The 26,351-nt window shown below is 43.7% G+C and overlaps 1 protein-coding gene and 1 long non-coding RNA gene across 2 annotated transcripts in view; one reads left to right on the plus strand and one right to left on the minus strand.

Annotated features, from left to right (window-relative positions):
- Nucleotides 1-26,351, minus strand: part of TRIM66 (tripartite motif containing 66) — a 97,488-nt gene that overhangs the window by 28,733 nt on the left and 42,404 nt on the right. Inside the window, exons 6-13 of the mRNA XM_059722658.1 lie at nucleotides 26,036-26,152; nucleotides 21,599-21,731; nucleotides 20,439-20,555; nucleotides 19,633-19,747; nucleotides 18,464-18,610; nucleotides 17,910-18,027; nucleotides 15,012-15,931; nucleotides 13,259-13,420 (exon numbers count right to left, since the gene is read on the minus strand). Of these exons, the coding sequence (XP_059578641.1) occupies nucleotides 13,259-13,420; nucleotides 15,012-15,931; nucleotides 17,910-18,027; nucleotides 18,464-18,610; nucleotides 19,633-19,747; nucleotides 20,439-20,555; nucleotides 21,599-21,731; nucleotides 26,036-26,152 (1,829 nt within the window). The remainder of the gene's footprint in view (nucleotides 1-13,258; nucleotides 13,421-15,011; nucleotides 15,932-17,909; nucleotides 18,028-18,463; nucleotides 18,611-19,632; nucleotides 19,748-20,438; nucleotides 20,556-21,598; nucleotides 21,732-26,035; nucleotides 26,153-26,351) is intronic.
- Nucleotides 6,131-9,657, plus strand: LOC132248693 (uncharacterized). The gene is made up of 2 exons (XR_009460027.1): nucleotides 6,131-6,206; nucleotides 9,004-9,657. It is a non-coding gene; the product is annotated as an uncharacterized LOC132248693 (long non-coding RNA).

Raw genomic sequence — 26,351 nt, forward strand, 5'->3', positions numbered from 1 at the left:
TATTACTCCTTATCTTTGCCTACTCTAGGCACAGAGGATCACCACTCTCTTTATACAACCCTGTTATCAAATCCTTTGTCTTCTCTTCTCCAGAGTTCCAGTTGTTCCAAACTTTCCTTTCATGTCATGTTTTCTAGATCTCTAATCATTTTGATTGCTCTCCACTAGACACTTCCCAAGTTTCCTACACCTTTCCTGAAATGTAGTCCTTCACAGGGCCCCACATGAGTCCTGGAGCTGAAGTGAGTAGAAGAACCACTTCCTGCAACTACCATGCAGCTCTCCTGTTAATACATTCCAGTATCTTATTGCCTTTCTTGAAACAATAACACACTGTTGCTTCATATTCAGCTTGTAGTCCAGGTCCCTTTTTGTAGTCAGCAGCCAGCCATTTCTCAGTTTGGAGCAGCACATTTGATTATTCTGTCCTAAACACCATACTTTGCACTTGTCCACATGGAATTCCATCCTGTTAACATCTGACCATTTCTCTAATTTATTATGGTCATTTTGAATCCTAATCTTGTTCTCCAAAGCATCTACTCCCCAATTCAGCTTGATGTAATTTACTAAGTGTGCACTCAGTTTCATGCTCTAAATCATTAATGAAGATGTTACACAGTACTGGACCTAAGAAGCCCCATTTAACATCTCCTAGTTAGACACTGAAGTGTTGATTGACACTTATTGTGCAAGATGATCCAATCAGCTGTGTATTTACATTACAGAAGCTTCATTTAGACGTTCCTTTCATTGCTTAAAAGAATGTCATGGGAGATACCATCAAAAGGTTTGCTAAAGTCAATTATGTCTTGGTTAATATCTGGAAGGAATCCTCCAAGCACCATTATTTACAGGTTCCCAGCAACATTCACCATTACAAAGATTTCCAGTCAGCTTGATCAAGACTGGATCAGAGTGCCAAATCAGAACCAAACAGCTCAAGCCAGTGTACCAAACAACAAAAGAATGTACACTAGAGGTTTAGTAATGCCCCTAGCTCATGACCCTGTTTTGTGGACAGGACACTTGTCAATGTTCCTCATAGTAAGCCCATTGGCTTCCATGACCCCATTTTTCTAGAATGGAGCTTTATTTACAAAAGGAAGACGAGAGAGAGGGAAGCTCACACACGGGGCTTCCAGGGTATATTTCAACACATGATGACCCCCAAAGCAGCTTACACTGGACCTCTGGGGAGAATTAACCACGGACCTGTTTGGCAGTGGAGATACAACTGTCCCTGAAGAAATGGAAGTGAAGCAACTAGAATCTCTGACCCATAAGCAAGGCCCATCATGTTTATTATTGTTTGGGAGAAAATTGGGTATAAAGAGGGAGAAACTTCCTGCTGGATTGAGTGCAGAAGTAGCGAGGATTTGAGGTTTGCCAAACGTCAGTTAGGGATGGAAGTCACGTAAGAAGTTTCCGCAACAGCTTGCTCTCCTTACCCCTTCAATTATGTGTTTTGTGTGGAGAAAACATTTAAATATGTAAACTAAGAGGGACTTTATTATAGTACTGCCTTAGCTATTCTAACTGCTGCTACATGGTCACACAATTCTAGGGAGTGGTTGTATAAGTTCAAAGGTGACTTTTCCTAATACATTGTCATAAATCAGCATAAATACATTGTCCATTGATTATGATTTAAGAAAACATGGATAAAAATTAAATTATGATTCTGTCTGTGAACTACAGCTCCTGCAGTGGGCAACATCCGGTAATGCAGAAAGTCACCAGAAGTCAGTTTGATCCTTGCAAGTCTCTCTGCAAGGGAACTGTCCTGGAGCAGTTGGGTGATGTTTTGTGGCAGAGGTTCTATTGAGTGTTACCAGTTTCTGTGCACATAAATTACTGAAGCCCTTAATGGCAAAGTCCAAACACTGCGGTTCTTCCCTCTCCTCTGTGTGTTCTGTGGCAGCGGAGAATCTTGAGGGCAGTAGTGTGCCTTAGTAATCTGCAGTTATCATTTAACTGGTGTTGCTTTTGGCAGCTTATTTTCTTCTAGGTCTTTCTTCTCTGTGTGACATTACAAATTTGTCACACAGCAGAAAGTCTGGTCAGTCAGTGAGGTGAGGTGGTAAAGAAAACTTTGCTGGTCTACCTTGGTAACTTGAGAGATCCCTCCATTCGTTGGTGTGTTGGGTAGTCACCAGGCTCTTAAAAATCTCCTTTGTATAGACTGAGGGAACCCCACCACTGGCCTGGAATGCCAACTCTTTTTGCCATTCAGGGACTTCGAAAATATTTATATCCTCAAGGGGTTTCTCAGCCTGAAAAAAAATCAGGGAATCCAGGATGGTAAGAGAGGCTCAGCTTCTCCCTAACTCCAAAAACATACCATTTACAAGCACTTTGCCTTTCACTGCAAGTTAGTGAACATCGATAAACCTTTAAAACCAGAGAGATGGAATGAACTTACCATAATGGGTGACCAGCTGTTGTACTGTTAAATAGTCATCTGCAAACAGAGCCAGGCTCAAAAATGAGAACGGATGACATGCCAAATATGATAAAAATGTCAATGTCTAACCCTGTCATGAAGTAGTAATTTGGGGAAATTTGTTTGCTACATTTTTAAATAAAGTTGTCTATGGACTCTCTCTTCTCAACAACCTCAAGATCTGAAGGCCCAGCCTTCCAGTGCAGGGGCCTTAGTCCACGTACATTGCTGCAGAAGGCAAAAAAGTAGATTTTGGAGGATGTTGTATCAGTCATAAAAAAAAGAGGTACAGATTCCCAGCAACTACTAGGGGTGCACAGATAGAGATTTTTTGAGCCTCCTTAAAAATTGGCTATTGGCCGATACCGATCCGATTTCCAGTACACAGCCCAGCAGGTTGAAGAGCAGTGTCTGACTGGTAAGTCTGTTGTGGTGGAAGAGGAGGAGGAAGGGAAGGGGTGTGCGACCCAGGGAGCAGATTAAGGTCCCTGCAGTGAGGGAGAGAGTGGGGCAGAGGCTGGGGCAGGTGCTGGCCAGCTGGGGCGGGGTGTGGGAACAGAGCTGCGGCTCACCCAGGGGACACAGGGAGGGAGGGAGGGCGGCTCCCGTTGCTATGCACATCCTAGGAGGGCAAGGGGGCCGTGTGCTCCCTGGATCTGTGTGTGGGACGGGGCTGCTTCTGCAGGCTCAGGTCAGGGACAGTGCTGGGCTCTTCCTGGTGGGTGCTGGGCTAGGCTGTACTCAGGGCAGGCAGTGGTGGCACTGGGAAGAGGAGTTGTGGGGGCTACGGTGAATTTTGAGGTGGCTGCAGCCCTCCCCCATAGCTCCCCTCCCAGCACCACTGCCACCTGCCCCAAGAGCAGCCCAGCCCAGGCCCTCCCCTCCACCCCGCCACCCCCGCCAGGAAGAGCCCAGTGCAGCCCCAGCCCCAGCTCACAGAGGCAGCCCCCTGGCCCCGTACTCCCATGCCCTCCTGGGGTACATGCCCCAGCTGGCCAGTGCCTGCCCCAGCCCCTGCCCCAGCCCCACTCCCTCCCTCACTGCATTGGCCTTGATCTACTCCCCTCCCAACAACAGACTTACCAGCTGGATGCAGCTCTCCAAGCTGCCGGGCTGCACTCCTGGCCCCACTCATGCCACGGCTGCATGCACGCACAGGGCATTTATTGGCCACATTATTAGCCACATCAGGCAAAAGGGCTGATTTATAATATAGTTAATTTTCTTTATATTGGTGCCAATCTAAGATCGGACCAATGTATCAGTGCACCTCTAGCAACTACTCGCTGCCTTATGAGGAGCAGGAGCAGAGAAACTGAAGAGATCAATGGAAAGAGAGACCATGGAAAGGGAGCAGGACCAAAAACTTCTGGAGGACCTGTTTTGAACAGATCCAAACACCTGAAAGCCCCTATGCAGATTTGTACAGGTTTCTAACCGAGCCCCTGCGCAGTGCCCTAATTAGGACGAGTCACCACTGATGATACTTGGACAGACTAGGTCCCTACACAGTATCCTGGAAAGGGTCAGGCAGAGAACAGTTTCCTGTACACTTTTTGTGGCTGAAGCCCCTCTCTAAGTGCTTAATCAGGCACAACACACAGTACAAACTCCTGTCCCTTGAACCTTTCAACTATTCCCTGGGATTATGGACAGCTCTAGTAACAGCAAGGACAAACAATCACTAGGGGCATGCAAAGCGGGCCATATTTGATTCAGATTCAGCCTGAATCAGGAACAGTGATTCAATTTGTTGATTAGGATCATGGTCCCTGATTCAATTTGGCCGAATCCAAATCTGAAGATTAGATGCTGATTCAGAGAATCAACATGCTGCATGCTCAGCGGTGGACCTGGAAGTGGACTAGAAGTACTTCCAGTCCACTTCCGGGTCCACCATCAAGAGTGCGGGGGACCACCCCCCTTGATCAGCCATGGGGGGGCCCTGGGTGCCCCCCCAGAACCAGGAGACACCAGTCACAGAGCCAGGGGGAGGAGGGGAGGGTCCCCCTGTGCACTCCATGGCGGACCCAGAAGTGGACCAAAAGTGCTTCTGGTGCACCTTCCAGGTCTGCCTAGTGCACCGGGGACCCCCCCATGCTCCTGTGGGACACTCCATCCACCCCAGCATCTCAACATTCACGAGCCGCCTGGTACCTTGAAGTATGTAGAAAAAACATTTAAAGCTGTGTCTATGCCCAAATCACCAAAGCTCTCCGAATCAATTCGGAGGGTTCTGATTTGATTCAGAGAGATTAAAGGGTCTCCTGCTTCGATTTGGATTCGGAGATTCAGCCACTGAATTAGGCCGAATCGAATCAGCGACTGAAGCTTCGCACAGCCCTAGCAATCACTTCTCTTCCAAAGAGGGGAAACACAAGCAACAGATAGCACTATCCTACAAACTGCCTGCATTTTTATGTTGCAAACTGGAAAACAAAAGTGCAACTTGCTAATATTTTTAAAAAAGCAGACTTCCTTGTAGTTAATAATAAGCTGGTCCAAATGCACATACTTGTGAGGTTTGTAAAGCTTAGTGTTTCTCTAAGCCACTGCTGCTGCCCACTGAGTTGTAAGGAAAGAGAAATCTGTTAAAAGCTCCTTCCCCAAAATATTAAAATACAAACCATAACATGTTACAACTGCACTGCATATCCCCAAACTTGAAATCACAGAGAGGTTTATTAAAGCTGATATTTGCATTTGGGACATAAATCCAACTTTAGCCAACAAAGTCCATAATATTTATCAGGTATATGACACCCTTTACAGATTAGTAGTCACCTCATCCCAAAAATCTAAACAAAAACAAGAAGCAACTTGTTCCCTGTTGCATATCAGTACATGCTCTCCAGTTTTCCCAGAGAAAAACAGCACACTCTTTAGTAACTGATTACTAATTACATTTGCCATGTCTGGGATGGATGTGGATACATGATGCCAAAGTTTTCTGTGTCTCTCTTAACCTTAAACCTGTATTGCTTATGGGAATGTCTTTTGGTTCTCTGAATTGGCTAAGGTCAAGGTCTACTTCATAAGAAAATACCTCTAACTTCACAGACAGTATACATACTGTTCATGTCAGTATTCTAATGATTGTGGAGACTGAGCGATCTTACCTTCAGCCTGCCTCTCCACCATCCCTCCACAACTGCAGAGCATGTAACTGAATTTCTTCGCAGCCTCATATTATCAGGGCAGCTTCAGCACCACTCTGTTGTTGGTTTTGTCACTGGGAAGGAAAAACATTCCAGCTTGTCCCAGAAGGCAAATACCAGATCTCTTTAGTACCCAAGCATTGTGCACCTTGCCAATGTGCCTGAACACATGGACTCCCCTGTAGTCCACCAAGGCCTTCAGAGTCAGAGTGCAGTACCCTCAGTTACCATATTTACTGGTTCCTTCAAGGGGCAGGAGAGCAGGGAAAGCTGTGCAGGTATGTGCAATTGCCTCTCTCCCATCCCCTGCCTTCACAGGTCCAGCCCTTTTACCTGGCCCCTGGCCCCACTGTGCTGAGCTTTGAGGAGCACTTACCAACAAATGTCTCTATACTCCCTCTGTTACTCACAAGGGTATGGGCAGATAGCAGAGCAGTCTGCAGGTGGCTGCACTCCCAATCAGGTACAACTGCCTGGTTGGGAACATAGCCCAGCTGTTTTCTATAAGAACAGCGCTCTGAGCAGTAGAGCCAGCAGTCTGCTGCAAGCAGCCGAGGAGAGACTATTGCCTGGCTGGAGCTGCTTCTCAGAACATCTTGGAGGTAAGGGCAGGAACTATAGGGATGGCTGGAGGTTCCTGGTCCTGGGGCATGACTTAAAACTACACCCTTCTGGGGCTGGATGGTGTGGTGGGGCTGCTGGGGGGGGGGCAGTCCCCAGGAAATGCCACATTTGTGCCTCCCCAGTGAAGGGTGAGTATAGGGTATCAAAAAGCCTCAGTCCCTACTGCCTTGTGGGTTACCCCATGGAGGGGAAAGGCTAGGGGAACACACCCCAAAGACAAAGCAAGCACCCAGGCTCACAGTAAGTCCCAAGGCAGGGCTCAGGTCAGGTGAAGGAATCTGAGGCAGTGCACAGGCTCACAGCTGGTCTTGAGATGTATGAAGGAGCCGGGTGTGAGGCTCCAGGGGGGTGGGGCCCTGAGTTCATGATGGAGCTGGGCGTGAAGCTCCTGGGGGACAAGGGAATTAAGGCCCAGCATCAAGCAAAGGATGAGGCCCCAGTGAGGGGACTAAAAGGGTCCCAAGCCAGGCAGGGAGCCTGAGGAAAAGGGAGGCTGGGAGCCCCAAGTGAGTGAGATGGAGTGCCCAGTGTAAGGGCACAGGGATTGTGAGCCCGGTGTGAGGGTATGGGAGTGAGTCCCAGCGTGAGGACGCTGGATTATAGGCTGGGTGTTAGGCCAAGTAAGTTGAGGCTGGGTGTTAGGCCATGGATGCCAGCTGCAAGACATGGGGCACGGTATAAAGATAGAGTTAGAGCTGTGTATAGGCCCTTGGCATCAGGACAAGTAAATGAGCAACCTCCCAGTTTGTTATCACCTTTTAAATTATTTCATCAAAGGCGTGGCTGGTGAGGTAGATGGGTGGTTAACTCAGAGACAACAGGTAGGCCAACGACTCAACTGGCCCCGGGACACCTACTCGTTACACACCCCCTCCCTACCCTAGCTGTGCTTGCACCCACAGCTTCCCAGGGCTTGCTTACCTCCCCTTGGTCCCAGGGATCAAAGCCTGAGACTGCCTCCCTTGAGGAAGATTTCCCAAGCATCCATGCCACCTTCACTTTTCCCAAAAACCCCATTCCTAGCTACAGTATACATGCAGCCTCCAGCCACTGGGGAACTGTGCTGGAACCAGACATCTATAAACCACAATTGCACCACTGCTGCTGCTTCTATCTGCTGCCCCTCTTGGATGCAAGGGTGAAGTGTGCCTCCACTTTTAATCCAGGAAAAAAGTATGCCCCAGATATCAAAAGTTTGGGAAACACTGCTGTTATCAAAAAGCCAGCTATGATGACAGACATTCCTGAGGCCAACAACCTACAGGTAAACAACCTCTGTAACAGCTTTGCAAACTTCCACCATGCACCCAACAGTCCATTTGCTACGACTAACCCATATGATTATCCATGCACTTGTAGCAGTGTAAACATGGAGAGCAGGAAGTATTCATTGTGCCTTCCTTATCTGTCTGGTAATCTTCATTCATGTCTTACATGTCCAGAGCTCTTGCCTATTTTTTTGTAATGTCTGAAGAGCATTCTTGACCTCCTCCTCTGAATGGTTGCCTCACCTCAAGAACTGTTGGGCCCTAGTCCTGAACAGCCCCTTTAGTGGACGCATGATTCTGACAACCACTGCTACAGCCATAAAACTGAGCAGAATACAGGGCTGGCAAATCTGTATGCCATGGCAGGCTAAAATAACTATCCTTAAAGGCCCCAAGGACAAAAGACAAGATGTCCTTCACTGTACCACAGACCAATTCCTGAAAGGGCTGGACTCTGCATGGTGCTAGGGAAATAAGAACACATGCCTACAAATACTACCTCAATACACAAGTACCAGTAGGCACCTGCAGATACAGATAACTGGAGTTCAGCATATTTTAGGCAAAAGAGCATGGATGTGGAAAGAGTAGTTTGCCTGCCTCAACCTTGGAGGTCACACAGGGAGCCTGCAGATGCCTCCCAGAGTAGACATACCCTTAGTATCTCTCTGTATATGGTTTCCCTAGTAAATGGAGGCTTGGTTCAAGTCGCATGTCTCAAGCTGTCGATTTAGGATATGGATAAATGATCTAGGAATATAAGCAACTACCGTTTTTCTCCTTACAGATGCAAGGAAAAAAAATTAAAAGGCACAATTATGTCCTTTCAACGATTTCCACCTTTTCTTTTCTTCTTTTTCTTTCTTTTCAGTCATTATGGCAATATTCTGCTCTACAGCTTACAAAATTCACTAGCAATTACCATGCAGCTATTTGTAAAGACACTTTCAAATCATGGTTTTACAGGAACCCTGCTCACAAACTATTTCCCCAAACACCTACAAACATGCTTGTAGAATGTTTGGGCAGAAAGAGATTTGTATTTATTTATTGGAGTTATTTTTAATTGCCATGCTAACCAGATCCAGGCCAGAGATACTAAACGCTACCAGTGAGGGTAAAGTTCCTGGTCATGGCTGTAGCATGGCTTGCATATGTACAGATGCAAATTGTGTTATGAGACAAGTTGGCAACCTGCAAGCTGGGCCTGGCCCAGGGCAGCTTGGGGGATGAGCAGTGCTGACAATGAAAGCTTGGCCAGACCTATACATAAAATTTAAATTTCTAAATTGCAATAACAGTGAGTCTTGCACTAAGTATGTAAGATCGTGACTGGGACCATGTGAAATAAAGCAATCCCAAATGATTCCATCTCATGTGCTAGTTGCAAAAGTACCCAATGTTTTATTATGCTAAACCATTCATAAATACCTGCATCTCCCTCCATGACTGTATCCTCCTTGGTGACACATCTTCCCTTGATTAAGGCTTATTTTTTTTGGAACAGGTATTCAATGTCTGCTTGGCGTTTTGCAAGTGTCTCCGGAGACCATTGCCAGTTCAGAATATTTTGGGTTCTGCCCCACTGTTAGAACAACTACCCAAAACAGTGTCCTGTAATCAATGCCCCAAGGTATCCCATTCAGTTAATCAAACCCCTTCCCATTTGACTGAAGTGTAACCTCTGGACTGATCAAAAAGCTTGCAAAAACAAGTCTTACAACTGGAAAACCCAAAACAGGATCTGAGCAGTTAGGAACTGTAATATGGTGGTTTCTCCCTACCTGCTTTGTTCCAACTTTAATCAACCAGCTATCAAAGAGGAATGTTTTGAAGCTATACAATTGAAGAAGTATAAGAATGAAACAGAGTTGCTGGCAAAACACACTTCCAGAGAGAGACAGAGAGAGAGAGAGAAATCACTGCAACATTGTAACCTCAGCCCAGCTGATCACTCTCCTGGACAGATTCAAGCCTCGAGAAGGCTGTGGAGATTGAAACCACTGCCTACTTGTATTGGTAAGAAACACTACTGCAGCTAATAGATACTGGACTTCTGTGATAGCTCACTTATTGAATATTGGGAAGGAATCTTTTTCTGTCATTTAGTTTTAAAGCTTGTTTGTGGTATAGTTATTAAAACCTTTCTGTCATTAATTGAGCAAGGTGTTGTGTCAATCCTTAACTGCACCAAGTTTGAATTCCACTCTTGACTGCAACAAGCCGAACACTGCAGCTGGGCACCAAGGGGAACTGTAGGTCTCCAAGGAGTCACTAGTGTTGTTAGGGTGAAGTCTATCAATGTTAAGACTCCGTTACTGTTATTCGGGTGATAAGTGTTACCAAGCATGTTGAGCAGTTTGGATGATCTGTATATGCTGTCAGGATACTATGGGTGATGATGTGCCCTTAACAATGTCATCATTACAAGAAAGAGACCGCAGACTTTTGTTCTTAGTGACAAAGAGCTCAGCCAAGTTACAAATGAGCCTAGACACTAACAGCCATGACCAGCTGATCCATGATGCTAGCCGGGTAATTTAGAGGCATAGTGCAGGCATGCGTATAACCCCTAAGCCCCAGACCCCTTTTTATACACCAATCAAAACAACTTCATGCTTACAGCATACGAATCTTAGTTCTTACAATTATTAAACTCTTTAGGTGACTTCATTTACATCCTACTTCTCATCAGTTAGTGCAGCCTTCTCATTCAATAGGGATCTCAGTTTGCCAAGTCACTCTGGGTGCCTATAGATGAGCAGGAAGGCTTCTTCTTCTCTGCAGTGCAGCAGAGCAGACTCAATTAATCAAGTCTGCTGGAGCATGCTAATTAGCATGCTCCAGCCATCCTCTGCATCTCATGTATCAGTGTCTCCATGCTTCAAAATGGCAGTGGGGGCATTTTAACTAAAGCTCATTCAGCCAGCTTTAACTAAAGTGCCTCTGCCACCATTTTGAAGCACGGGGACACTGATACATGAGATGTTACCAGTACTTTAATTAGAGAGGTTCTCAGAGCCACTCTAAAGCGCCTTCTTTCCCCTACCCTAGGAACATGTGTAAAAACACCCTCTGTATTTGGTGTCCTGACTGGTCTTATCCATTCATTCTCTATTTGTTAGCTTTGGAGGCACTTCTAAAACTAGTAAACTACTTTTCCAGCACTTCTGGGCAACCAATACATGGCATGCCTAGTTTTGTACATACTGAGGCCTACTTCAGTTTAAGCTGTTTATTCGAGCTTCTGCGTGATTTGTATATGAACCAATTGTGGCAGGATGCTTAAGGCACCTGCCACTAAGAGGCCAAGTAGCTGGCTGACCCAGGGAGCCTGCAGGTGGTGGCTAGGGCTGACTGAAGGGAGTCATCTGCTCCAGGAGGAGGGATGAGCTTAAGGCAGATAATAAGCCCAGGCCCTGAGCAAAGCTGGCAGTGAAATCTTGGAAGCTGGTGAGGGAATGTTGCCCAGCAAAAAGGCTGCAGCTCCTGAATGACAGCAAGGAAAACACAACAAGAAGTAGTCTGGAAGTTTAGGAAGAAACTATGGGTCTGAAGGAGGTTCCTAGGGACCCAGTGTGGGGTCCAGAGCTCTGAGAGGGCTGAGTATCTGGGGTCCTACTGAGGGGTCTGGGTCATCCCAGAGAGGGGAGCTGTGGGTGAGAGACCTATAAAGGGGTCTGGCTGAGTCCAGAGAGAGGAGCTGAGGGTGAGGCTGTATGGAGGGTCCCCAAGAGGGCAGACCCACAGTGGAGAGAGAGCTGACAGTGGAGGACCGATCCTCAGAATCTCAACTGGCCTGTGCGAGGCCAGGGCCCAAGAGGGGTCAAAAGGCTGAAAGAGACCACCACAGAGACTGCCTGAGCCAGGGGAGCCTGGAGATCTCAAATGGCCTGAGGTGGGGCCAGGGCCTAGGATAGGTCGAAAGTCCATGAGTAGCCACAGCCTGAGAAGAAAGGGTCAAGAGGCATTCACCCCCGGAAGAAGATGGCTAAAGCAGTGCCATCTGAGGAGAAGGGTTTGAGGAAAAGGGGTCCAAGAGATTGAGCCAGGCAAGGAGGCCTGGAAGTTTGTAGCCCAAGAGGGGTGAGGAAAGGGACTGAAAAACCACAGCCCAGGAGAGGTGTGATGCACCAGAGGGAGCCCAGGATGGGACAGGATAGTTAGAACAGGATGGCCTAGAGACTGGCCCTAGATAAGACCTGAAACTGCACCCTAGTGGGGCTGGCTAGCAGGGTGGGGCAGCCTCCATGAAATGCCACGCATGGGCCACCCCAAGTAAAGGCAAGTATGGGGAGCCTAAAAGCCTCAGCTCCCACTGCCTTGTGGATTACCCCATGGTGGAGGAAGGCTAAGGGGCCACACCTTGACAGAAAAGGAAGGGGAAAGTGGGACCAGAAGGGTCCAGAGGGCCAGAGAGGAGCCAGGAAAGAGCAGCACTAGATGAGTCCAGAGGCCCAGAGCGGAGCCGAGAGAGAGTAGGACCAATTCAATCTAGAGCAGGGGTAGACAACCCCAGTGTGACGCACAAAGGCATTTTGCTTGGCCCTCGCACCTTGGGGAAGGGGCCAGGTCTGAACTACCACAACAAGGATCAGGACCCTTGCAGCTCCCCTACCATCCGCCCCAGTTCACCAGCATCTTAGAAGATAACGTTGCAGGTATTTTTGGCGCTCTGCCCAAAAACGTTGCCAACCCCTGGTTCAGAGGCTCAGAGTAGGACCAAGAGAGAGTGACATCAGAGCGGTCCAGAGGCTCGGAGTGAGACCAAGAGTAAGTGGGACCAGATGGGTCCAGAAGCTCAGATGGGGGTCAGGAGAGAGTGAGACCAGATGGCTCCAGAGGCCCAGAGAGAGGCCAGGAAAGCAGGGGACCAGAAGGGTCCAGGAAGAGGCCAAAAGGGGTCCGGCAGCCCAGAGAGGGGCCAGGTGAAAGACTGAGGGGTCTGGCAGCCCAGTTTGGGACTGAGTGAGAAGTCAAGAGGTCTGAGGGCCCAGAGAAGGACTGTATGACTAATGGGAGAACATGAATGAGAATGACATCTTTGAGTCTTAGAGTGTAGTGTAGGGGTACAATGGACCCACGCAATTGGCTCATAAGACTTGACCAAAATCTGGTAGTTATTACAATAAGACCAGGGCAGCCTCACGCATTTTAATAACAATTACCATCAAGGCATGGAGGACAAGACAAAGATGGACTGCCCATAGAGCAGGGTACAGGAAAACTTGTTGGCCTCAAGAGGCTTTATGGCCACCCCTAGAGATGGTACCCTGTGACACTGATCAATTGTTATATTAATCCATGCTCTAATGAAGCTTACAGGGGCATTCCCAGGGTCCTACCATCTGCCATATTACATCTAGTCTTTCTGCAGCATCTGTTTCTATGGAGCCACAAAAGTTAATCCTTTCCATTGCCACTGTCCATGTGAACTGGTGATAAGGGTAAGTACAGGTGGCTTGGGCACTCCGGGGGGGTGGAGAGAGAGGGAGGAGTAGGGGCAGTGATATGCAGCCTACAGCAGGTGGTCAGGTCACAAATGGCAGCCTGCAATAGCAAAAGATTGCTGACCCCTGAGTACGTTGTAATCATCGTTGAAAATGGCCTGATTACTTTCAAACCATTATGCTGACAGAAAACATACCACATATTTAAACCCTCCAACTTCAGTGTAACCTTCAATGAAACCATCACTGACCATTCAATACTATAAAAGCATGTTTTTTTTTAACGAGATTTTTGAAAAAAGTGGCACATACCTTTCTCACTGGATTCAAAGAAGGATGTTGCAAGGTGCTCTCTGGGGAATGACTGCCTGCAATGAATTCTTCAGATGATGGTTGCAACACTGGTGGCATAACGTTTCTATCGAGTGGAAGCACTGGTTTTTGACCATCTAGTTCAGCAGAATCTTCACAACGCTATAATGAAAGGATTAGAGTTCAGTGTTTTCAAGGACTCTGGTCCAATAATGGTAGCGAGATCACATTAGCACATTGTATGAGGAATATTCAAACTCTAAAACAATACTGTTGTTTTAAAAATACTAAAAGTAACTCTGGATAGAAATAACTAAATAGAGAGGGATAACCAGAAGAGATAAGTGATATCTAATGCACAGAACTCAACAAAGCCTAGATGGATGGGCTAAAACCCAGCTATTCACCATGACAGTTAAACTAATGAGGGCCCAGGGGGAGATGGCCACAGTGGGAATGGAGAAGAGTTTGATCAATGAAAGAATCAAGTCAATGCAATTCATATCTGTGGGAGATCTGCCCAAGTCCTCACTGCCTTTTGAATGCATTAGAAAGGCCATCTCCTCATGCAAGCTTTGGCCTAATTGGGAAATTCTCAGACATATTAAATGGGCAGCAACTACCAACTTTATTCCATAATCAAAAGATATATCATTATATAATATACCATAATAGAAATATAATTCTGGCTCACGAAGGAAAGGGGAAAATATGACTCATTTTATAGAATTCTAATGTATCATTAACTAACAGGGTAACAGTTGCCATAACAGCAGCTATTAGTAGAGTGGAACACAATTCTCAGATTAAAGGACCATAATTCCTACTTTGCTGTCTTTGCATTACTTGGACAAAAGAAAAGAAATGGGCAACTTCCTCAACTTATTTGCTGCCTGGAAAAAACAGCTGAGGTGAGATACAGGATTGCTGTAACCCATTTGGCCCTTCAGGGCTGGATGACTGGCACAGGGCCAGTCAGTCCATGGGCCTGATCAGGCTCACAGACTGGCCCCGCATGCCACATCCAACATGTGGGGCGAGCCTTGCGTGAACCTCCCAAACCAGCTGAAGCAGGCACTGCATACAGCAGGCATCCCAGACCTGCCAGAGAGGACACCACATGCAGTATGTATCTCAGACTGGCCACAGTGGGTGCTACGTGCAACACGCATCCTGGACCAATCAGAGCAAGTAATACATGTAGCATGCATCCTGCAGTGGCCCTGTGCACTGCATGCAGCATGCAGAGCTAATCCAACATGCATGGTATGTAGTATGTGGTCCACTCCAAGACTCTTGGGCCAGCTGATAGGGCTCCACAGGCCTTTGACACCCCTGCTATAATCCAGAACTGATATTGTTTTGACTCAACTTTGTTTCTTTAACTTACGTGTAGGACTTTGCCATTTCCTGATATTACAAAGAAAGAGAAAGGAAGCATCTTTGGGACAGGCATTGTTTCTTATTGTGCATGTAAAGCACCTAACACAATAGAGTCCGCCTCAAGCCCCTACTGTAACACAAGCAAATGATATCTACACAAAAGAATAACTAGTCCTACAATAATTATTTTTAACAAAAATATAAAAAAAAGTGATATCCATGGAGTGACATCAAGCTTAATTAATACATTAAAAAAAGAACTCTAACTTGCAACTATCAGGGTTGTGGAATTTATGGTAACATCTAAGTTTATCATCTCATTCTCACTGGCAGAACAAATGCAGAAGTGATAAGTTTTCAGAGAACTTACTTGTTGCACCTCATCTTGGATTTGCTGCTGAACCGGGGCTGGTTGCCTCACTATGTAGTTTATCTGTCCAACAATGGTTTGTTGAACATGCTGAGGCTGTTTGGTCTGATTCAGCTGCAAACTTGGTTGTCCTTGAGCCTGGAGAAGAAGCTCCAAATCTTTTTTCATCTCTTCCAGTTCAAACTGGTGGTGCATGATATCCAAACTCTGCTGTATGACTTGTTCATGGCTGCTTTCTTTCTGACTTGAACTAGGGGATGGTTGTGGTGGTGGTGGTGGTGGTGGCGGTGGCTGCTGCTGCTGCTGTTGTGACTGCTGCAAGTGGTTAAGTTTCAGCTTCTGGGGATGACCAAGTTGCACTTGAACAGCTGGAGTTTGCAGACTAGGCTGGCTGTGCAACTGCTGTGCATGGCTGGTGTGAATTTGCTGGACATCTTGTGGTGGAATGGTATAAACTGAAGGTGTAGTCTGCTGCAGCTGCTGTACCTGCAAGTGCTTTCCCATCCGTACAGATATGTTCTCTGGCTCTGGCTGGGACTGTTGCTCTAGATCAGACTGCATGATTTTCAAAGACTGTGAAGTACACCTCTGCTCTTTTTCATGTTGCTGTATATTGTATTGCAGTGGAAAATGCTGCTGCGACTGCATTTCAGGAAGTTGTCTAAAATTCTGGTGATGGTTCATGCTTTGATGTGGAAGTGGACCTTTATTCATGTGAGGTACATTGAGGCAATGTGAGCAACATACTGGTGTAGGGCACTGAACAGGGACTGGAAACTGATGTGAATGATTACTGATAGGCTCGAGCTGTGGCGCTGGTGAATGATGTCCATGATACAATGGGGTGTGTAATCCCTGAGCACTCCCATAGGCTAGGACATCTGAATGAGAGATGTGTCCACCTTCCAAAGTTAAACCTCCTGTAAAAATAAACCAAAAAAATCCAGTAAATTTAATCTTTAGTTAAACTTTCTCTGAAGGTATATGCTAAAGGTATGGCCTATAGCAGAGGAGGATGAGAGCTTTTGAACTGCCCCATCTGTGTCACTATGTGGGGAACAGGAGGAGATCATATAAACTTGTTATACAATCTCCATTCTACCCAGGAACTCCTAAACTGATTGGCCAGGTGGAAGGTCATTGCACTGGTACAAAGATGCCACTAATTGGGAAGAATCAGGGCTAGTTTTGTTCAAAACAGTATTTAACATAAATCAGGCAAAGCCAAAGTTCTCAGTTTGGCACGAACATCAAGGATGTTTACACAAATGACATTTTTTGCATGATTGGACCCCTGAAAGTGCCATGACATAACACACATGCAAGGCTGAAGAGTACTTTTTAAATGGCTGATCATGCAAAATATTGACCCACGTCAAATCAGCTACTAGATTAAGGTACTCAAAAGCAGAACACCTTAGGGAACTTGTGTTCCCTTGAGGGTGAAGTTTTTGCATGAAGGGTGGGGCTGGGCTGGTGCATACCAACCCAGCCCCCCTCCAGAGCTGTCAGCAGAGAAGGGAGGGAATGGAGCAGCACTAAGCTGCCAATTGTTTTGCCCAGCATGAGTTAGAGGGGGAAGGGGTGGAATGGAGACCCCTCTCCTCATGCTCCCCTCCACAGCTACCCCAGTTGCAGTACTGGGGGGAGCTGGACCAGGCCCTTGAGGCGAGGGGGCTCCATTACACCCCCCTCCCCACTCCAGCTCAGGCCAGGCAAAACAGCCAGCAGCTGGGTGCTGCTCCCTTCCCTCCATCCCTTACTGGGAGCTCTGAAGCTAGGGAAAGGGGCAGTTTGACAGCCTCCTCAGAGGCTACTGAAGTGCCCCCACCTGCTGGCCAGGAGGGCCGGTGCAGGTGGGCTCAATTCTACTGCCCCACCAACCCAACAGGGAAATGTCTGTTGGGTTGAGGCAGGGGGCTCTAACTCATGGCACTTTGTATAAAGCACTATGTGTTCAATCACAACCCCTAATGTCTGTAGGCCCACCAAGTGTTACTACAGTACATATAATTTCTATGTAATAGTATATATTTATGTTCAATCAAATATGGTATAAGTTTGAAACTTGATAAATGCCTTTATTTAGTTGTGGCAGTGTGTATGTACTCTAATACAATTCTTAATTCAAATTTAATGAATGGACAGGTCCATCTACCTTTAGACCATTTTCCAGTCAGAGTAAATATGCAAATAATGAGGACACAATCACATAACAAATGGCTGGCGATACTATTGAATAAATTGAAATGTCAGTGCCTAATTAAACAAAGCTTAACATAGAACACTTACAAAATAAAACAAAGGACCGTTTCTACAGAACTTATAGCACCCCAGTATCTTATAGTCCTTTGCACTGTGAGTTGGTTGGTTTCTGTTCTTTAACCACTGTTGGTGAAACTTGCATAGAGGCCCATAGTCTTAACCAAGCCAAAGTAACTTCAGTTCTGTAGTTTATTATTGCAAAGGATCCCCATGACCAAAGGTTCATATTTTGTCCTGACCTTATCTAACCAAGTCAGAATCACCTCTTGGGCACCTCATATTTTAAGCTGATTATATACTACTCTAATGAATACTGTGTTTAAGTATTTTACATCTAGAGATCTGAACACCTCCACTTTTTTTAAACAGATCATACACTGCAAGTTGCAGTATAGGGATATTTAAAGCTTACATTGTGCCCTTCATTCACTTCTAAGTATTCCAGGTGATGAAATAGTGTCCATGTCCAATAACTATTTCACATTTATTGATCCCTGAACAATTTCTTAATTAAGCTAAAAAAAACTCATTTGGCCAGGGACCCTTTTTTTTTTTTTTTACCTTCGTCTCTTTCTTGTACAATTTTAAGCACTTACCAAATAAGCCAATAGAATGCTGCTTTGTTTTCCTTACCTAAATTGGAAAGTTGTTTAGTCCAGAAGGAAGGGTCCCAAGTGAATCTGATCTTCAAAGGAGGGCCTACATCTGTGCTACAATTTGTCTCTAGTAAACGCTGTATCTGAAACACAATCTGGTGACAAATCAAAGAACCACCATTTTATGGTGAATATAAAATCATTAGAGTTCAGAAATCATCACAACCCTACAGTGGCTATTGGTCAGGAATAAATATGGATTAATGATTAAACTTGCAGCTGACACTCCCAGCTGACATTCATGTGCCCCACAAAACATTTTCTATTACAGTTTTTATTTGCAAGGAACAAGAGACTTAGTTTGAATCTGGAGTCACTCTAGCTCACCAATCTCATGTTATGGATGCCTTGCAGGTTTCCATCTATTTAGGGCTCCTCAGTCCCTGGTTTAGTTTCATACAATTCAGGGTAGCTCTGTGAAACTTCCTATCTTTTTTCTTTCTGATATTCTATTAATCTTAATTCCATTCCTCTATCTGACCCTCATTTAATTGTAGCCACTGCACAATTTTACCTCAGTATTATTCTTACCAGTTCCTTACTGAAGAGAAATGGAATGTTGTTTTTACTACATACAGCCCAGTTGATAAAATTTTGCACATGTTCAAACTGCCGGTTTAAAACAACGATGCCTTGAAGTTGCTGCTCCAGTTTCTGCTTCCTTTCACTTGTGATTCTCTGGTAATAATAAAAAAAAACCCAGTATGCTCTGTATGTAACTGTCAGCATCATTTAGGCATACTTGGACACACAAAGAGTACATGAAAGTCACTGCCTGGATAAGCACTTGCTGAAACTCATGAAACTTCTTTGAAACAACAAGCAAAAAGAGATAGCAGAGATGGGTTTCGCCTTCTGCAACAGACCAATCTGAATTCAATGGGAGCAACAACTAGACAAGAAACTGACTGTAGAGCTATATCAGTGTACCGATCTAGCTCGTCTCTCTCTTACTTACTGAACCAGCAAAGCACTTTAGTATATATTAAGCTGTTAGCCCATAAGCAGTTCCACTGCAGCTATAGATAGTTTAGACCGAAAGGCCATTGTTGTCAAGATGCCTGAAATCCTAACAAATCACCTTAACATTTAGTGATGTTATGGTGGCAATACAGAGAAGCTTTCCTTTATTGCAAGACTGCTTATTCATGGCTAGGTCAAACACAATTATCAACATTTTCAAAACCTCCTTGCAAATTCTGATTGCCCAACCTATGACTACCCAACCATTACACTCAAGGTCTGATTTTCAAAAGATCCCATTAACTTCAATAGGAGTTTGTGTGCTCAGAACAACTGAAAATAAGGTCCCATATATTTAAACCTGAAGAACACCAAATTGCAGACCACTTCCAGAAAAGTGAAACAGTAAGTCTAATTTCCAACAAGAAAAAATAGATGTCTTTATAAAACTCTATATTTGTATACTAGAAAAGAAAGTGTGGCCATTTTGTGGATTCTGTGCATTTTGCCAAGCCCAGAGACAGTAAATAATATGCCATTTTTCAGTTGTTTTTCTTCCTCTGGTCCCATACAAATATTTTTTCTTTTTCCCTCAAAACTAAAACAGAGACACACTGGAACTTCCACAGGCATGTTCATTCTACTGGCTAGCCTTAAAATTTAAGTTGGCAAAAAGATGGCAGATAAGATCCTTTAGTAGTCAACTTTTCAATATCAGTAACATCACCCTCACTTACCTCAAGTTGTTCTAGAAGGGAATTTGTTCGCTTATTGATTTCATTCATCACAACCATCTTGGCCATTTTGATCTGATTTTCTACTTTTTTGTGCAAATGTTTTACTTCAAATAGCCTGTGAGTAAAGTATAAATGGACCTGGATAAATTAATCAACATTCCATTTATCCAGTGTCTTGTACTTATTAATTACAAGGAAAATGCTTTTGAGTATTGTAAAAGGACTAAGAGCCAGTTCCCACTGAAGCCAATCAAAAGATTCCCACTGAGTGAAAAGGAGTTGGATCAGACTCTCAAAAGTTTTTTCTAAAACTGTTTAACAAAGGCAAGCACCAAGTCAAGAAACCCTCCCATATCTCAGACAGCAGTTAACAACAGATAAGCAAACTAAGTGACAGTCTGAATTAAATTGCTTCCAGAAGAATTATGAGTCTACATTGCAATAACAGTACAGGGGGATTTATATGGTTTGAAGACTTTAAAACTTCTATAACTCTTCTTCTATTCCACTGACATCAAACAAATACAAGAAGAATAACTGATAAGTTTATGTAATTATTTTTTTACCTACAGACCATTTAGTTTATGGCAGTATTTTCTTGTTTGCTGGTTTCTTAGAGAACATATTTCCAGATTTTGTTATGAGTATTTCTGATTTCTTCTTGTTTTAAGTTCAACAATACCAAGAAATCATCAAAATCTACAACCAATGGGCCCATGCCCCCAAGGCCTCGCACACTTCTGCAGTACAAAGACATGGCATCTTTGTCTGCTTAACTTCCATGAAGTAACTGTTTTAACAATTACCTGTCTTCAATCTGCTTTGCTGAGACTTGAATCCCAGTTCTTTTCTCTTCCACTTTTGCTGTTACATTTTCCAGAATAACTCTCTGATTTTGCAAGGCCTCTTCAAGATGCTTGAACCTGGAAAAGGAAGGCAAGTTTTCACACAGTTTTGCCTCCGGCTCCTGTTCATAAATTATTCACCATGAAAGAAAAATTATGCTATGAAACCTTGCAGGTTACTAGCCTGAACACTACTACCTGAACAATGCTAACATTTTCTGGCAGTGTCCAAGTGGACCTCATTGTGTCATTAACACCACCTGAGCTTTCACAAATGTTCAACAGAATTTCAGCAGGTGCCCATCTTGTATTTAAACATGCACGCTAGCTACTACAAACACCCAGGTCCTCAGCACAAACACAGACTTGTGACTTGGGCAAGTCATTTTAGCTGCCCATATTTACTCCCTAGCCATTTTCCAATTCCTGTGTTACCCCATCTTCCATGCTTCTCTTCCCATCACACACCTACTATATCCCTTCACATCCCATCCACTGCTGTCCAAACATTACTATCCAAATGCAGGTCACAGACTCATTTGACAAAAATCTCCTTCCCACAGCATTCGCACTCACATTCTAACAATCCCAGTTAAAACCTCAACATTACATTTGACCTCAGAGTTCCTTGTTAGGCAAAATGACACATCATAAACAATTAAATAATGTCTCTTAGAGAAATATCTTAATTAGGCTGAAGCCAAAATTCAGGTTGTGCGTTTATGAATAGCTGGATACCATAGGTGAGTAGTGGGAAGAGAAGCAGGGACCTGGGTGCTTGTAATAGCCAATGTGCATATGTAAGTAAAATATGGGCACCACTGGAAATGCTGATGCACACCTGTGAATGTTCAGATGGCATTAAGGATAGCTGGATAGATGCTGGAGTTAGAACAGTGTGTGTTGAGGAGGTAAGGGTCTGTGAGTGTGTTTGAATATCATATTGTTCAGGGGCAAGGCTTGATAACTCAGCTTGGTGTGTCTGTCCAAGTTACATTAACGTCTGATTTCCTCGCTTTTCAAATGTGTGTTGGAAATGCAGTTAAGAAACTTCAACTACAAGTTGACTACGTTTTTAGGTGGGGAGTAAATAGGGACAGCAATTAATTCATATTTGATACCTGTGTTCCTTGTGTTCTGTCAGAAGGCAGCTGCGGCAAGTAAGAACATCACAGGTTTCACAGAAGAGTTTGAGGGGCTCTTGACTGTGCATCGGACAACACAAAGTAAATTCACTTGCTCCCCCTTCAGTTCCTGGAGAATATAAAGCAATGGAGTCACTGGACATGAACTGCAGCTAAAGCTCAGCAAAGCTGGTCCTATTCTACCTTTTATCTATCACAATGGAACCAACTCTCATAATTTTAATGCAAGTTTCTGGGTGTTAATTTTAAAGATGCAGCTGCTACAGCCATGTGATTACATGAGACTGAGCATTCTTTAAAAGAAACAGAACAAAACAAGTGCACTCACATACAGCCCTACTAGGTGTATAGTCAAGCTTGAAAATATTACATGAGCGTACCCTAACGACTCAGAAAAAAGGTGGCAAAGAAGCAGAACTCAAAAACTGAGTTTTAAGTCACTCGTGATTGTAGTGATGACGCATAATTTTTTAATCCTTTGGCTTGGCAACACTGATACTGCAGTTAGGAATTATAAAATAGAGAAAAGTGATGGTTAAACCTGAATGGCCAAGTCCCCTTCTCTGGAATTACATCTACTCACAAGGGTACATGCACCAAACACTTGCAAGTTAACATCTTGTATCACAAATGCTCAGAGGCTTCAGGGGTTCAAATCTGACTTGCAGATATTTAACCAGTTCACCAAACACTGAGTTTCAACCATCATTAGATATCACTTCTTCTGCCACACAACCCCTACCCCTATCCTACAGAGAGACATAGAACCAAGCAACCTGGCCTTATCCCCGGATTATCCCCAGTCTCTTTGCAGAGCCCCTGATGAGCTATCGTAGAACTCCGGAGCTCCATGGAACACAGTTTGAAAACCACTGCTGCAATACAAATAAATGATAAGAAGACCTACAATGCTACCATAACAAAGAAATAGTGCACAGGAGGTTATTGTGAACATCCTTTCATGTAGTTAAGCTGCATGAAGAGTTCTGTGAAAGACTAGGAATTTTTAGCCAGTGTGTTCTCATCATGCACATTTGTCCTTAAGTCAAAGACCTTTATGTTTCACAGGATAATACCAATGAGGGTGGAAAAAAAGAAAGGACAAAGAGACCTGGCTCTTGTCAACTCAACCAGGTTTCATAGTTCGTTATGTGCTAACAGATCCCAAGCTGCTCAAAGCTGGGAGTCTCCCTTATCTACTGGATAAGACCTGTTCATCTTTTGATCATTAGGGTGGTACAAGAAGCTTGGATCCTAAGATGGGAGGTGTGGATCATGATGGAAGCTCATTTTTACTACATACAAAATTATATTACATGTACCAGCCCTCTTAGTCTCTGTAAAATGTTCTGATTCAGTGACTCACTGTTTATTTCAAAGTAAACAGGTACAATGCAGTCATGGGGGTTAACTTACAATAACGCCCCCTTCTCCCCCAGTGTTTCTGACAGGAGGCAGGGCATGGTGGCACCTTATAAACTATGGAGTTCCAGTGTTTTCTGAACATTGATGATTTAATTAATTTTCTTCCTCAGGATTCAAATCAGTATCTTTCCATATTGATTTAATGTGTAATAAGATCATTTGTATGATAGATTTGTATCAAGACTTTTTATCTAGCAGCATTGCATAATTCACACTTTGGATGCATTATTAATTCATGTGCCATGAGTGGATGTGTAATGATCTGACATCTTTGCTCTGGGTTATCACCACATACAATTTTAATAAACAGCAGCCACAGTCTCATGTTTTAATGGGTCTCCAATTTCTGTGCAAGCAATTGATCTTCCATTAAAAACCTACATCTCCAAAGGCAAATACTGTGCACGTTAAGCAGTGAGAGGTCCACAGATAATTCTCCTTTACCATATCAGAGTAGGGTATCAAACAGAAAAAAGTCCCCACAGACTCTACCTGAGTTTTCATGATCTAAAAACACCCTCTAGAAGTCTAGAGCTTCATCCCAGGAACAGCAGTTGACTAAAGTATTTGTATTATCACCACTTTTTCAGTTGAAATCTGTTTCCAACTCACATTCAGAAGGAAACTATCATCTAATTCCCAGAAGCTTATTAGCACTTTATCTCTCTATTACAAAAAGACAATGAACACATATTGTCTATTTGGGATCACCATTTCAAAGATCTGTGTGCAGTATTAACTGTATATCCTGATCTTAAATAGATTCACACAATTGGATCTCTGTGTTACTGAGGAAACAGTCTGAGCCTTCTGGTTTTTGAAGACCAGTATGGTTATAGGATGAGTAAAGTTTTAAAAAAAAAACCTACCTTCGAACATCATTTTGAAATTTGACTTTCACCTATGTTACTGGATTCACTGCTTTGCAAAGATAGAAGAAAGAGCAGAGAGTAGCAGAGAGAAAAAACATTCCAACGAAACAATAAAAACGGTTGCTAGAATTTTTATTTAGTGCCAGTCTAGCTTCTGGATGTGAGGGCTTCTTTTTCCTTCCCAAATGTAAAGTGTAGGCTTCCATTTTGCAGTATCTTAAACTAATTCTCATTCTAGTTTTATGAGCTTCAAAAATATCATGACAAATTTACAATACTTTGAACTTCATAAGGTTTGTCTGTTCCTAGTTGCAATGGAAAACACCCAAGTAAAAGACTTCGCCTTCTTCTCTCACAGAGACACAACTTGCTTCAGATAGCTCCTTATGCTATCATAAAAATATTCTCTCACTTTTTGAGTGCCCCTCACTTTTGGTATCCTCCCATAGTCATTTAATTAATAATACTGTGAAAAGATTTCATCCAGTCTCATGCATTTGGTAGCCATGGTCTCAAGAAAAGTGTTTTTGGGTTTTTTTAACTATTGGCAAAAAAAAATCACTGGCTTTGAAAAAGTGCTCTTGACCCTCCCTGTAGAGATCCCTTTCTCCATTTGATGTTACATAAAAAGAAATCCTGGTTGTTAAGCCCCTGCTATGCCCAATGTATCAGCCACATCATAGTTCCACTTTATATTTAAAATCAGCAATATTAGCCTGGCACTCACACTCAGGTTGGTAAGCTAATAGAAAAACCCTGAAGCAAACCAACCAAGTAGAAGAGCTAAATCTATACCTAGCAGTAGCAATGTATTGTATTTCTTTAGATTTATACAAGCAGACATTAAAAAGGTGGACCCAATTCTTTGCTTTGGATACACCTTGATGATTTTTTAGTTCTACAGCTAGAAGAAAGACCATTCCTGTAATCCTCTCTATTAAACCCTTACTCAACACAGTCAAAACCACCAAGACCAATAGTAACATAACTGTTACAATAACACAGTAGGAAAAAACACAATGGAAATAGAAGTCTTGTTTTAGAGCAGGAAGCTAGTACGTCCCTAGGTTGAGAAGGCCTCATAGAGAATGCCTGGCCAACAGCATCCTCTCTCATGGGTTTCCAAGATTTGACATATCTATTGTTGTGAGCTGCAGCAGCACAGAACACAAGAGACAGTCTTTCAGATAAGTAGGTCACAGGCTCAAAATTAAGACTTTCAATCCTACTCAGCACTTAATAGATAGCCAGTGCGGATCTATAATGCCAGTGCCATGAGTCCTGGAACAGTAACAAATGTGTTGATGAATTCCCCATAGTCTTCAATGTTCCATACAGATTTGAGATATACCCTCAAAAGAAAACACTTCACTGAACTCAACTATATCAGGCCCAGTTCAAAGTGATTCTCCTTGTATATGCTCTTCTGGACCCTGACTCAGTAAATCATTTAAATACACACCTAACTTTGAACACGCAGTTAGTCCTGCTGAAGTCCTACTCGTGCTTAAACTGTTTGACATAGGGCTTTTATTATTAATACTTGGTGTTTGTGTGTTTGGTAAGGTTGTGTGTACATAGCAGACTTGCACCATACAGAAAAGTCCATATGCATAATTACAAGGAATGCCATTAAGAGAAGTGAATGATAAAGTGAATAATCAATGGAGGGTGACTTTAGCTGTGCTGTACTTAAGGAGGAACTAGAAATATGTTTCTTTCATGACACAAACTGTAAAATTAAAAGCCCATGTGTATTTACTTAATTCTCCACTAGATATCAGAGAGGAACGAGTTAGTTTCTTATTGAAAAACCTTAAAAATACTCTGGTTATTTTCTTTTCTTAAAGTCCTTGTAGTAGCAAACATGACAGGAAGAGGGTTTTTTCCCCCCCTCCTCAAGGAATGATCATAATGGGATACGTTTCTACAAATTAAAAACAATTTGGAGCTGAGATTTTCTGATTTGATGCGGCTGTTCAGAACTAGACCAGGCATATTTACTAGGAAAAATCAACCCTTGATTTTCAGCAATGATTTAAGTGCTACAACAGACAAGTGTTTTTTGCTACCTCTCTGTCTTTAATTTTCTTGAGTTCAAATGAGGGTTACAGACCTCTTTTGAGGAAAACTTCATCCCTTGCAGAGGAAATGTCAAAAGCCATGGTAGATGAGAGATGTGAGGATGGTCTCTGTGCTGCAGAGTGGACAGTCTCTTTGTGGAAGTGCAAGCCTACAGAGAGGAGGGAGGTTGAAGTTCAGGAATTTCAAGAGGAGAGATGAAAGAAGTTTGGGAATTTGACCACGGAAGTATCTTGTCGTCAGAGACACAGCAAAGTCTGGTGAACAGTGGAATCTGAATATCTAGCACTCCCTTTAAATGAAATGTATGACATATGGAAGTGTACATACTTTACAACTCTGCTAAATCA

Source organism: Alligator mississippiensis, chromosome 2 (genome assembly GCF_030867095.1).
Source record: "Alligator mississippiensis isolate rAllMis1 chromosome 2, rAllMis1, whole genome shotgun sequence".
NCBI lineage: Eukaryota > Metazoa > Chordata > Crocodylia > Alligatoridae > Alligator > Alligator mississippiensis.